The sequence below is a fragment of the Eleutherodactylus coqui genome, chromosome 1 (assembly GCF_035609145.1).
Source record: "Eleutherodactylus coqui strain aEleCoq1 chromosome 1, aEleCoq1.hap1, whole genome shotgun sequence".
NCBI classification, from domain to species: domain Eukaryota; kingdom Metazoa; phylum Chordata; class Amphibia; order Anura; family Eleutherodactylidae; genus Eleutherodactylus; species Eleutherodactylus coqui.
The window spans coordinates 357140800-357155218 of NC_089837.1; the positions used below are offsets into that span (position 1 = coordinate 357140800).

Consider the following 14419-nt stretch of genomic DNA (forward strand, 5'->3'; position numbering starts at 1 on the left):
ACTTCCGCTTTCATTATTCACTACATAGCACTCATCGAGGACTATATAGTCTGTAAGAGAGAAGTCAGAAGAGGTTAATACCTCCGCTTTCTCCCCCGGATCTATCGTTGTGACTAACAGCCGAGCTGGCATAATTGAATTTGTGGAATCCGCACGTGTCACCCGCACATGCGATCCGCAGTTCAATCAGCCCATAGACAATCACTGGGCATCCGCGGTAAAAATCACAGCATGCTTTATTTTCTGTAGATTCCCGCAGGGATGGCTTCCATAGAAGCAGTCCAATTTGCGGCACAGCCACAGCTGACACTGCAGACGTGCCACGGCTCCACGAGAAAGCAGGAGATTTAAACCCCCCCCCCCCCCCAAAAAAAAAAAACCAAATGCACTGTGCATGCCGCAGCAGCCAGCAAGCTCGATCTGGCCAGGACAGAGAAGACCCGCACTGCATCCGGATAAGTAGGAAAAGGTTCATGGCTGCGGGCACGGGTGGATTCTGCACTTGCAATCTGCTCGTGCCGTGGACATGAGGCCTTAATCCCACACTGTACCATGGACTAAGTGCCATAAATTTGCAGAGCTTGAGCCTTAAGCTCATTAATCTTATGCAAAGTACATCAACGTACTTAGGTAAAATGAACATAACATATTTAAACCATGGAGACTTGCATTTGAGGAGGTTACAGGAGGAAATATACAAGTAGTAAAGCACACCTGTTAGTGGGTCATAATAACTCTGTGCTAAATGGAACCCATCAGTTGCCGTTTCAGCACCAAAGCCTTCAGCTGCCCAACGCTGGGATGACACATTGGTGTTTGAATTATTCATTCTTAGCTCATGAACTTCTTTCTGTAAAAAGGTAAAAAACAAAGTTTTATTTTTTAGCTTGAGACAGTATTGTTAACCAAATATTTAAACTTAATAGGCTAACCCCTTAACAGTCATGCTAAAATTGGAAAAACCTTCCTGAAAATGTCACTTTACTGCAGATTTTGAAGGTTTCATGTAAAAATATGACGCAGAACTTAGTTGCCTTAAGGGCATTTTTAACCCCTTAGTGACGTAACTAATTTTAAACCTTAAGGGCCAGTAAATCGTACTACTTGTGTTCCAATGGTCATAACTTATTTTTTTCCATTAATGTAACTGTATGACATCTTTGCTTTGCAGGACAAGTTCTAGTTTTTATAGGAACCCCCCAATGTGAAATTAGGTGGGGCGTGGAGAGAAAATTTGAGGCTGGGCAGAACAATTGTCAAGGCAACTAGTAAGTAGGAAGATATTACCGATCTGCCAGCAACTTCCCGCCTTTTTTTAAAACTCCTGCACGGTTTTGTTTACAGGTTGCCACGGAGACCATGGGCTTGTCAGAAGCCGGCCAATGGTCCCTGTGGCAGGGAGAGCTGGTGCTCCGCTGTCAGAGGATAGCAGGGCATCAGCCCTTACAGCAGGGAACGGAGAAAGCCTCCTATCTCTGCTGTGTTAACCCTTTATATGCCACAGTCAATGCAACAGCACTATGTAAAGGGCTGTCACCATCAGATCCCCACAATGTGATCTGGCGGTCCTAATGGGTCTCTGTGGCACTCAGAGGCTTGAATATAGCTTCCGGGTCTGGCAGCTGGCTATGACGCTCAGACTCTGAGCGTCATAGCCTATCTAATACCCCGCTATCGTAATTCCTTTATTTATCGACATTGTAGGAAGGCGAGTTGCATTTTTTAATGGTGCCATTTAAAGTACCATATAATGTATTGAAAAACTTAAAATTCTAAGTGGAGCAAAATGAAGAAAAAAAACAACCCACAAAAAGACATTCCACCATCTTTCAGTGCGTTTTGATTCTACGGCGCATAAACTGCAACAGAAATGACATAACTTCTTTCTATGGGTCAGTACGATTACTAGGATACCAAACTTGTAGTTTTTTTTCAGTAGTACTTGTATTTTTATTTATTTATTTATTTTTTTCAAACACATGTAATTGAAAAAAATTATTTTCTGCTGCATCTTCGGCGCGCAATACCTTCTTTTTAAATGTTGTTGAGCAATGGCTCATTTTTTGCGGAATGTCCTGTAGTTTACGTTAGTACCAATTCGGAATACATACGACTTTTTGATCGCTTTTCATTGTTTTTTTTCTGGGAAACAGGGTGACTGAAAAGTGCATTTCTGGTTTTCTTTATTTTTTCCGGACTACGTTCACCGTGTGGGGTAAATAATGCACTACTTTGATAGATCGGACTTTTATGGATGCAGCGACAAATGACAATTACACACACACACAATTTTTTTCACAAAAGTTATGCGATACATTATATATACCCCAAAATGATGCCATCAAAAAGTACAACTTGTCTCGCAAAAAACAAGCCCTCACATGGCCGTGTCAATGGAAAAATGAAAACGTCATGGCTCTTGGAACGAGACTGGAAAATTAGTTGAAATTAAATGATTGGCCCATTTTAAAAACCTGCCCTGGTGGGTCTGACAGGGTGGTAAGAAACCCGCCACTCAAGGGGTTAAATGGGATACTTCCCCCTGCATTTAGCTTTTTTTAAGGGCTTCCGGTGACTAACACTGATGGCTTATACTTTGGCTTGGACATCCACCATTGATCTGTAAGGGTTCAAACTAACAAAAGGTTGGATCAGTTGTATGAAAAAAATTAGTAATAGTGTATAAAAAAATAGTAATGTGTATGGCCAGCTTTAGTGAACAAAGTTAAGTTGGACTTGGCAGATTTACTAATACTGTTTAAAAGTTAGGCAGTGCAAACAGTCTTAAAATACACACAATGGATCATTGCTGAATGATAAATCTGGTGCATCTTTAGACTGTCTAGTCTAATGTTATATCCCCTACTAATTGCTTTAGTTTTACACCATTTTATGCCACAATTTAGGCCAATTTGTTTTGTAGTAATAATAATAATAATAATAATCTTTATTTGTATAGCGCCAACTTATTCCGCAGCGCTTAGTGCGACCATGCATTTAGGCAGCACTCCTTTCCACAATGCCACACTTTTTCCATTTCTGAATTTAAATTTAAAAAAAAGAAAGAAGTTTTATATTGTCCAACACACAAATGTGATGCCAAGCATGCAAGTTTCTGGTGAAATGCCAATCAATCTGCCCCACTGAGCTACACTGTTCAAGGTTGTGTTGCCACTGCAGAACATTTATAGGGGCGAAAAATAAAACTGTCTAAAGACCTTTCCATAAACTGCCACATTTGCACATGCAAGTACCTTCAAAGCTTCAACCTGTTGAACAAGTTTTTCAATAAGCGATTTCTGATCTTCAGCCCAGGGCGGTGGGGTCTTTGATAGAGCCTGTAAAGCAAGCAATAATACATAACCAAAGCAGTACAGTGATCACTTGTTAAAGTCCTTTTACACTACAAGATAAATTGGAAGGAACATGCAACCAGCGGTAGACTAGTGATTGTATAGGTTTGCTTGGCATGCATTTACACTGAATAATTTGGGTAGCTTCAATTTCTCTCTGGAATATAACTAGACCACTAGCAAACTCGTTTGCCACTGCTTTTTATTCAAATACTTAACCCGCCTGTTTATACCAATGATTTTTAGGTCCACAAGAAAACAAATAAAATATAATCCAGTGTATTGCTGATTGTTTGCTGCATGTGTTTACATTTAACAATTATTGCGCAAACTCAATAACAATTTCTAAAACTGTACTGTATAAGAGGGCCTTTATAAAAACTACCTAAATGAAGACTAAACCAAAATTTGGTAATAACCGACTTTATAATCTCCGGTCGTACTAAAATCAATACTTTTTGTGCTTTGCTAGGAGACACTGAAAACTTCGAAGGTGATGGAGTAGAGTGCTTTATCGCTGAGGCAGACATGAAGGACTGTGTGTCTCTGAAGTCTGGGCTGTGAACTTCCCCAAGATTCTTCTTCACTTCATCCAGCATCTCTTCCACAGATTCTACAGGTACCGGGAGCTGAAACAAAAAAAATGTGTGTTGATTTCTTATATATTTGAATAAAACTACAGATCTACTCTAAAAACATTATTCCCTTATCTATTCATACAAGTTAATAACAAGTGAGACTACCTGTTTTTAAAATAAATATGCTAAAATGTCCCATTAACTGTAATTCATCACAGCAACTTTGGCAGCGAATTTAGTCCTTTTTAAACAGGAACTGATGGACCAAGCTCTCTTTATGGTTTGCCAGGATCTTTGGTTAGAAGTTAAAGAGATAGCAGCTAAAGATATTACCTTTCCAGTCAATGTTGGATCTGAGGAAACCTCATCAAGAATCTTGACCAGGTATATTTTACATCGCTGCATGCAGTTCAAGTATTCCTCTTGCTCCTCTGAGGGTGGAATCTCATTCTCCAAATCCTCTCCTTTTCGCTGGAAGACCTGTAATAGTAGCAAAAACACCAAAATGACTACATGAAAAACATCCTACAACTCTCTAATATACTTTACCTCAATTCTTTAAGTGAGGATCCTGAACACAATGATCCATCACCATTAACTAACCTTTCCCTGTTAAAGGGGTTGTCCCGCGCCGAAACGGGGTTTTTTTTTTTTCAACAGCCCCCTCGTTCGGCGCGAGACAAGCCCGATGCAGGGGTTTACACAAAAAACAGGATAGTGCTTACCTGAATCCCCGCGCTCCGGTGACTTCTTACTTACCTGCTGAAGATGGCCGCCGGGATCTTCTCCCTCGGTGGACCGCAGGGCTTCTGTGCGGTCCATTGCTGATTCCAGCCTCCTGATTGGCTGGAATCGGCACGTGACGGGGCGGAGCTACACGGAGCCGCTCTCAGGCACGAGCGGCCCCATTGAGAAAAGACGACCGGACTGCCCAAGCGCGTCTAATCTGGCGATTAGACGCTGAAAATTAGACGGCACCATGGAGACGGGGACGCCAGCAACGGAACAGGTAAGTGAATAACTTCTGATAACTTCTGTATGGCTCATAATTAATGCACAATGTACATTACAAAGTGCATTAATATGGCCATACAGAAGTGTATAGACCCACTTGCTGCCGCGGGACAACCCCTTTAACAGGTAAAATAGGTTATCTAAACTAAATTCCTTTAAAATGAGACAAATGCAACACAAGATCCTCTATTAAACTAAGCAGCCATTATTTTTCCTGCTTTAAGTCGTAGTTTTTTTGTTTTTTTTAATTAAACCTAACAAACCAAGCAGCCATGCCGCTCGGTACTGCATGTTGCCACTTCTGAGCATATACTAAAGGGAGCAGGCTCTCCTCTGTGTGTGCCGTTTATGGGAGACAGCTAGTCTACACCCATGAGCGCAGGGAAAACTAGATCCTACAAAGTGGAAACCTGGTGCCCAATTCCACATACGAGGCCTATAATGGCCAGATACAACACTACTCATGTACTGTAACACAAGGCAGCTTACTCTAAAAGTCTACAGAAATGACGACATGTACACTTTAAGCTAAGCTTAGATAACAGGTTTGTTAAAAGTAATGCTGCAACTGTCGAGCTATTAGTAAAGCACTTGTCCCAACTAGACAAGCTCTTTAAAAGCATACGTGCACTTTAAGGACTTTTCAAGATAAGCTGCCATGCAAGTACATGCTAAATAGCATTATAAATTAGCAGGACTTTTATTATGCATTTAGGCCTCATGTCCATGGGCGGATTGGATTCCGCATGCGGGAGCCTGCTGCAGAGGTCACCGCTTACCCATCCAGAACTTCTGCATGCCTGTCCTGGTCCATTTGCTTCACTGCCGATGTGGGCGGTAGCACTGGCCAGTGCGCCACTGCACATGCGCAGTGGAATTTTTTTTTTTTTTTTTTTAAACCTTCCACGCAGACCCCGGAGCCTTCTGCAATTTAATTGTGGACAGGCCGCGGATCAGACAGCTTCCATTAACCTCAATGGAAGCAGTCTGTGCGGGAACTGCACCGAAATAGAGCATGCTGCGATTTGTTTTCTGGACCAAAAGGTCTGTAAAACCAATCCACATGCTTTAATTCATGCGCGGACACCCATTCTTTCTATGGGCGGCTTGATTTGCGGATATTGCAAGTCAGATCCGCCTATGGACATTGGGCCTTAATCGCCATTTTTCCCAATGCAAGCTGTATATCTAACTTTCTAGGCTAGTAGAAACGGGCATTACTTTGACAGTGGACAGCAAGGGAGACCCCTAGTGGCCAGCACTTAAAATGCTTTTGTGATGAAGTCTTCTGCAAAGGGATTTACAGTTTGCTAGTCATTACATTGGCTACTACATCAGCACAAGAAATTTAAAAAGTCAGTCAGTGACCATTTCAAGCAAAAGGCTGATATGGTCAGCTGGTCACCAGAGTTAAGGCTGCTGAAACCTTTGGCAAACAAATGCTATCTTTGCGAGGAGTTCTGGAAGGTGAAATATCTTTGCTCTTTATATGCAGTCATGTGACTTGGAAAATTGACCCTCTAACAGTTTTTCATTATTATCACTAACTTTTCTAGCCTGTTAACTGTCCTAACTTTTATGAGATGTGTTGCTGCCAAATTCTAAATGTATGTTCTTATAAACACCACCAAACCCGTCAAATGAAGCTTCGCTTGAGAATTGATTCTCTGCCTTGGACGACAAAGACAAGTTCTTGAACAATGAAAAAAAAACTGGATTTGCACATACATACCAAAGCAAGATTCCAGTAGGAATCAACACTCTTAATGGCTTCCAGGGCTAGTATGGCATCATCAACTTTTCCTTCAATAAGATCAATTTTTGCAAATGCAATGCCAGCTTCATCTTCTATATCTCTAACCTCAGACAGCTGTAAAAATAAGAGGAATTAGAATTCAGATATTGAAGAATGATCCCATTTCCAGCTGTCAGACCTCCGCCCGTCTTCTCACACCCCAACTTTTGGTAAAGCTGGCCTCGTGATTGGCACTAAACTTAGAAAAGCTGGACCAGTGGTGTTCAGCTGATATTGCCAGGGATTACTACGTAAGGCCACCTATTTTCCCAGCAGAAACCAGTTAACATTTTTATAGAAGATCTAAGAAGACTATAGGTTTACTCAAAAAGAAACAACGTTACACAAAAATATAACAGATGCAAGTCCAGAATAAAATACAAATCCGACACCTTAATATCTTTACTGTGGAAATGTTTGAACAGAGGATCAACCGGCTCAGGAATGCTCTTCTTCTGCTTAATCAGGTCCAGCAGAGGCAACGCCTTCTTCCAATAGTGAATGCAGCGGAACATGTAGTCCCTTTGGTCATAAAACGAATTCAAATTATTACCCTGCAGAGACACAAATTGGAGGGTAGGGGAGGACACAAAGTAAAACAGCATTGTGTAGCACCTAAGTGGTTAATAGTTTCTTGTGCATACAATAGGATCATTGACAACCATCCACAAGTCAAAAAATAAAACTGGTCACATAAGAAAGTAGGAAATAAGAGGGGCTATTCTATATCAAACGTCTATGGTGCCTGTTAAAACCATACTCTGGACGCAGATATGAAATACTAGTCTTTAGGCTGACACTTGCTCCATGAACGTGTCTGTTCAGCTCTACGAAAGGGCATGCTACTCCTATATAATGTGGGAGGATACATGGCTGACAGACACCTCGTGTCACTTATCTAGAGGAATACAAAGGATTGGACTGAACCAATGGATTATAGTCGAGTGCTAACTTAACTGGTACCGCGTTTCCCCCCAAAAGCAAGCCCTACCCCAATTTTTGGAATATTTTATAAAACAAACCTTAGCTACACTACAAAAAAAAACAAAACAAAACAAAAATAGTCACCTAGCATCTGCCGCCTGGGTCCCTCCAGCATGCTTCTGTGCAGTTGTCAGCGCCAAGAGAACGTCCCTTGTTGGTAATGGTGCTTGAGAGGCAATCTCTTGCTGGAGGTGTGGGGGATTAACCACATTACCAGCAAGAAATGGGTTTTTTCAGCGCCGACAACTTCACGGAAGCCTGCAGGAATCCCGGAGACCAGCGGAAGGAACCTGGACAGCACTTGCTAGGCAAGTATAAGACATCACCCAAAAATAATACCCTGTGCTCTTTTGGGGCAAAAAATATCTTCAGGGAAACCCGGAAGAACTGGTGACGATTTTATAACATCTATTGTCAGCCTCCAGAAAATTACATAGCTATCCCAGAAACCAGTGTGTCAACTTCGCAGGTTGAGAACTGCCCAATGTCAGGGATATTTTCCTCTAAGATTTGCACACTTACTGTACTGCAAAGACTTCTTGCCCAATGTATGAGAAGAGCAGGTTGCAGACCATGTTTTTCCAAGGCTCGCAGAGTGTTAAGTTCATGCTGTATCACAAGACGAAGTTTTGCTGAAGTACCAGGCCTAAAAATAAGTTAACAGCAATGTTTGTTAAAATGACTATTACAATAGAGCGAACATTTAAGTAAATTTACTATTACAACTCACTGAGCCATCTTATGAGTAAGGCCATAGACTGCATCCCACCAAGACCGCTGCTTGTCTGTAAACAACTGCTTGCAGATTGGCAATGGTAGGCAACGAGGTCGATGTCGGTCGTTTGACGAATTACCTTGTAGTTGCAGGTGACTACTGTATACAACTGCCAGTAAAAATACCTTAAAAATAGAAGTGGGAAAAACAGTCGTTAAATTAAAAGCAGTCGTGTGGGAAGTAAACAGGATGTAAGCCATGATGTTATGCATTTATGAACAGCAAGAGTCATGCTTGCAAAATACTAAGTACATTTATCAATGCAGTCGCACCTGTATTCTGGCAGAAGTAATGGGCATTTTTGGATTACATTCACTGGAGGCCATGGCCAAACCTCCGGGTGCCACAGCAACCCATTGGGACCCCTCTCCCTCTGTTAGCCTTTTACATGCTGTGGTCACACTAACCATGGCATGTAAAGGCTTAAAAGCAGTGTGCTCTAAGTGCTCAGTTCCCGGTGTTGGGACGACAGACGGGCACTTGCTCTGACAGCGAAGCACCTACACCAGACTTCTAATGCAGCGCCATCAAAAGAAAGTGTTGCAGACTAGAGCCCCTTAAAGGGGTTGTCCCGCACCGAAACGGGTTTTTTTTCTTTCAATAGCCCCCCCCGTTCGGCGCGAGACAAACCCGATGCAGGGATAAAAAAAAACAAAAACAGATAGTACTTACCCGAATCCCCGCGCTCCGGCGTCTTCATACTTACCTTGTGAAAATGGCCGCCGGGATCTTCACCCTCGGTGGACCGCAGGGCTTCTGTGCGGTCCATTGCCGATTCCAGCCTCCTGATTGGCTGGAATCGGCACACGTGACGGGGCGGAGCTACGAGGAGCCGCTCTCCGGCACGAGCGGCCCCATTCAGCAAAGGAGAAGACCGGACTGCGCAAGCGCGTCTAATCGGGCAATTAGACGCTGAAAATTAGACGGCACCATGGAGACGAGGACGCTAGCAACGGAACAGGTAAGTGAATAACTTCTGTATGGCTCATAATTAATGCACAATGTACATTACAAAGTGCATTAATATGGCCATACAGAAGTGCTTACCCCCACTTTGTTTCGCGGGACAACCCCTTTAACCCCTTAGTGACCAAGCCTGTTTGCGCCTTAATGACCAGGCCAAATTTTGCAAATCTGACATGTGTCACTTTAACATGGAAAAACACCAGAAAGGTTTTGCATATCCAAGCGATTCTGACATTGTTTTTTCGCCACATGTTGTGCTTCATTTAGGCGGAAAAAATAGACCGATAGAAATTGTGTTTATTTATTAAAAGCGCCAAAATTGGGAAAATTTTGAAAAAATCGTCATTTTTTCACATTTCCAACTGCAATATCTTAAATATGTGCAAACATAATATAGAAATTTTTGCTAAGATTTATATTTCCACCCGTTTACTTTATTTTGGGCGCACATTGGAAAAACTTTCGTTTTTTTTTAACTATTTAGGAGACGTACAAATTTAACATTACTTTTTAGCATTTTGAGGAACACTTTGTTTTCCTATACCAAGCCGAGATTGGAAAGGCTCATGAGTGTCAGAATAATAGATACCCCCCCAAATGACCTCATTTTAAAAACTACACCCCTTAATGTATTCACTGAGGGGTGTCATGAGTATTTTGACCCAACAGTTTTTTTTCAGGAATTAATTCAATTTAGAGGAGAAAAAGTAAAATTTCATATTTTTGCAAATCTGTCATTTTAAAGACATATTTTTTTCCTATAGTTTACATGAAAATCAGGATTTACACCCCAAAATGGATACCCCTATTTCTCCCGTGTCCAGAAATATACCCATTGTGGCCCTATTGTTATATCTGAGTCCACAACGGGGCCCAAAATGAAAGGAGTAGTCAGTGTCTTTCAAAACAGAAATTTTGCTTGAAGTCCTTTTAGGCCCCATAGCACACATGTAGAGTTCTTGAGCGCCCAAAACCATAGAAAACCCCCACAAATGACCCCATTTTGAAAACTAGACCCCTTAAGGAATTTATCTAGGGGTGTACTGCATATTTTGACCCCACAGTTTTTGAATGAATTCAAACCAAGCAAAAGGAAAAAATTGTGATTTTCGTTTTTTCGGCAATTCTGTCATTTTAAAAACAGCTTTTTTTGTACAGCACACATATGAAGGAAGACTTGCACCCAAAAATGGATACCCCTGTTTGTCCCGTGTTCAGAGACATACCCATTGTGGCCCTAATCTTATGTCTGGATACACAACGGAGCCCAAAATGAAAGGAGCGACCGGTGGCTTTCGGAACACAAATTTTGCTTGAAGTCCTTTTAGGCCCCATTGCCCACTTGTAGAGTTCTTGAGCGCCCAAAACCATAGAGAACCCCCACAAATGACCCCATTTTGAAAACTAGACTCCTTAACGAATTTATCTAGGGGTGTACTGCGCATTTTGACCCCATAGTTTTTGAATAAATTCAAGCAAAGCAAAAGGAAAAAATTTGGATTTTTGTTTTTTTGGCAATTCTGTCATTTTAAAAACAGCTTTTTTTGTACAGCACACATATGAAGGAAGACTTACACCCCAAAATGGATACCCCTGTTTGTGCTGTTTTCAGAAATATACCCATTGTGGCCCTAATCTTATGTCCGCATGCACAACGGGGCCCAAAATAAAAGGAGTAATTGGTGGCTTTCAGAACATAGATTTTGCTTGAAGTCCTTTTAGGCCCCATTGCCCACTTGTAGAGTTCTTGAGCGCCCAAAACCATATAGAACCCCCACAAATGACCCCATTTTGAAAACTAGACCCCTTAACGAATTTATCTAGGGATGTACTGCATATTTTGACCCCACAGTTTTTGAATAAATTTAAGCAAAGGGAAAAAAATAGGATTTTCATTTTTTGGGCTATTGTGTCAATTTAAAAACAGTTTTTTTTGTACAGCACACATATAAATGAAGGCTTTCACCCCAAAATGGATACCCCTGTTTGTCCCGTGTTCAGAAACATACCCATTGTGGCCCTAATAGACTTAAAGGACCCATGGCTAGGCCTACAATGAAAGGAATACCCGTTGGATTTCAGGGTACCACTGAATAAATTTCAGGCCCCATTGCCCACTTATAGAGCCATTGAGCGGCCAAAACTATAAAGAACCCCCTCAAATGACCCCATTTTGAAAACTAGACCCCTTAACGAATTCATCTAGGGGTGTACTGCATATTTTGACCCCACAGTATTTGAATGAATCTAAGCAAAGCAGAAGGAAAAAGTTACGATTTTCAATTTTTTTGGCAATTTTTTCAATTTAAAAACAGTTTTTTTGTACAGTGCACATAGGAATGAAGACGTTCACCCCAAAATGGATACCCCCGTTTGTCCCGAGTTCAGAAACATACCCATTGTGGCCCTAATCTACTTACAGGACGCATGGCAAGGCCTATAAAGGACGGAACACCTGTTGGATTTTAGGGCACAACTGAATAAATTCCAGGCCCCATTGCTTATTTGTACAGAATAAAGATTGACTCCCTAAAAATTCCCCCCCTCCCCCTCCGCGCCCTTTTTGGCGTTCGCAAATCTTAGATAAAAGTAAAAATGTGAACTGTGTAGTATTTCCGAAGACAGGGGTAATTACGGAGGCTGGTTGGAATGGGCCCATGGGGCAATAAAACCGGGTATCCCCCCCCCCCCCTCCTCTCATGCTTTTTGGGGGTATTTCATGACCTCAGTGGCGGGTATGGGGTGTAAAAAGTGGCGTTCCGTGAGTCTCCGTAAGCTTGATGAGGTGCGGCGGTCTCACACAGAAGGCGCTCAACAAGCTGCTCCTGGAACTGCAGGAAAGCGAGCGTTCCCGGGGCTTCTTGTAAAATACGTATCACAGGTAGCGGTCTGAATAACGCCGGGCTCACGCGGGTGCAGGCGGAATCCGCTTGCGGAGGCCCACAGCGGATCCCATCTGTGAGCCCGGCTGTGACCCTGCGTACGGCTGCGTAATGTACTGCGCATAACTGCGTACTCACACAGGCGGTCATGCACAGTACACGTTTGTTTGTATTTCCCGCACCATCGCTTAGCGATGACGCGGGTACCCGCAGCCCGTATACAATGTAGTTGCGTATGGACTGCGGGTATATCCGCGACCATGGAGCACAATGGGCTCTATGTTGCCGATATCCGCAGTAAAATAGAACCTGCTGCGTTCTCTTTTCTGCGAGTGGATTACGCAATTCTGACCCGCTAATGTGAGCGGAATTGTGTAATCCAATGCGATTGATCTGCGTATTACCACGGATCAGACGCATGCGGAATCCGTCATTCCTATCTGGTCATGTGAGACCGGCCAAAGGTAGATCGCTACCTTTTTATCACGTGACCGGGGACCGCTCAACGAGGCCACCCGTCACTGCTCCAGGCTCTCTGTGACCGTTGGTCGCTGGGAGCAAGGAGATTTTAAATTTCCTGGGCTCCCTGACTCCTGCGCATGTGTCCGGCTTTTTGCCGGCAATCGCATGTGCAGAATCCTGGAAGGTCCACGGAGGAAGATCGCGTCGGGATTCAAATACGCAGGCCTCCGGTAAAAAGTTTCATCTCCTCTCACCGATCGCATCAGTGAGGGGAGATGAAACTTCAAATTTTTTTTTTTACTGTTACGTGATCGCCATTATTGTATAATGGCGAACACGTGACCAGGAACCGCTCACCGCGGACCCCCATTAAATCTCCATGCTCTTGGCTACGTTTTGTAGCCAGGAGCAGGGAGAATTTAAATTATCCTGGCAATCCACAGCTTTTGCGCATGCGCCCGCCATTTTGGCGACGGGCGCGTGTGCAGAAGCTGTGGTAAGGTCCGCGGATAAATCTGGGGGCCTTAGGTACGTACTTTCATCCTCCCTCACGGATATGATCCATGAGGGGAGATGAAACGTACGCTTTTTAAACTTTTAAAAACTTTTTTTTACTTTTTTTTTTTTTTAACTTTTTTCTCACTTTACATGATCACTGTCATCCATTGGATGACAGTGATCATGTCCCCGGTATAATCTCTCTGCTCCTAGCTACACATGGCAGCCAGAAGCAGAGGGATTTTAAATTTTCCGGGGCTCGAGCCCGTCTGTTCACGCGCCCGATGTCAATCATCGGGCGCGCATGCGCAGACGGGGATTCGGGTCCCGGGACATCGGGACACCGCTGAGGACTGGGGGTGAGTATTTTCACCTCCCCTCATGGATCCGATCCATGAGGGGAGGTGAAACTGACTTTTTTAAAACTTTTTTTTAACTTTTTCGCGATCGCCGCTAACCATTGGATAACGGCGATCGCGGTACCGGGGACCGCTCACCGCAGTCCCCGCTGACATCTCCTGCCTCCCGGCTACCTACAGGAGCCGGGAGCCAGGAGATTTTAAATCTCCCGCGCCGCCGGGCCTTCTGCGCATGCGGCTGACGTAATGCCGCCTGGCGCGCATGCGCAGAAGACCGGCTTCGGGCCCCGGAGCGGCAGGAGAGCGGGGAGCAGCGTGCCAGACCTCGGTGAGTAATTTCAGCTGCTCCGATGGATCCGATCCATCAGAGCAGCTGAATCTTTAACTTTTATGTACTTTTATTTACTTTTTTTGCGATCGGCGCTATCCATTGCATAGCGCCGATCGCAATGCCGGGGGGGGGCTCCGAACAGCCCGGGATGACAGCTCCATGCTGTCAGCTACCTGCGGACACCGACAGCATGGAGCTGTCACGTCCACAGCCCGAGGGGCATTATTCTCTGCAGGAAGCATGTTTTTACGTCCTCAGAGAATAGAGCCCACTTCGGGAGGACGTAAAAACACTATGGGCTGGTCGTTAAGGGGTTAACTGCTGCCGTCAACAGACATATGGATGACCTTTATATGGCCCAACAAGGTCACACTACAAGCTAGTGTAACATAGCATAGATCTACACCAGCTCATAGGGGCTG

General features: G+C 43.5%; 1 protein-coding gene across 2 annotated transcripts in view; it reads right to left on the reverse strand.

Annotated features, from left to right (window-relative positions):
* The window catches only part of LOC136577508 (E3 SUMO-protein ligase RanBP2-like), a 66624-nt gene that overhangs the window by 37258 nt on the left and 14947 nt on the right, over positions 1-14419 (reverse strand). For both annotated transcript variants that reach the window (XM_066577420.1, XM_066577412.1), the window contains exons 11-18: positions 8455-8624; positions 8247-8370; positions 7133-7294; positions 6678-6815; positions 4265-4411; positions 3809-3982; positions 3255-3338; positions 715-850 (exon numbers count right to left, since the gene is read on the reverse strand). In XM_066577420.1, coding sequence (XP_066433517.1) covers positions 715-850; positions 3255-3338; positions 3809-3982; positions 4265-4411; positions 6678-6815; positions 7133-7294; positions 8247-8370; positions 8455-8624 — 1135 coding nt within the window. The remainder of the gene's footprint in view (positions 1-714; positions 851-3254; positions 3339-3808; positions 3983-4264; positions 4412-6677; positions 6816-7132; positions 7295-8246; positions 8371-8454; positions 8625-14419) is intronic.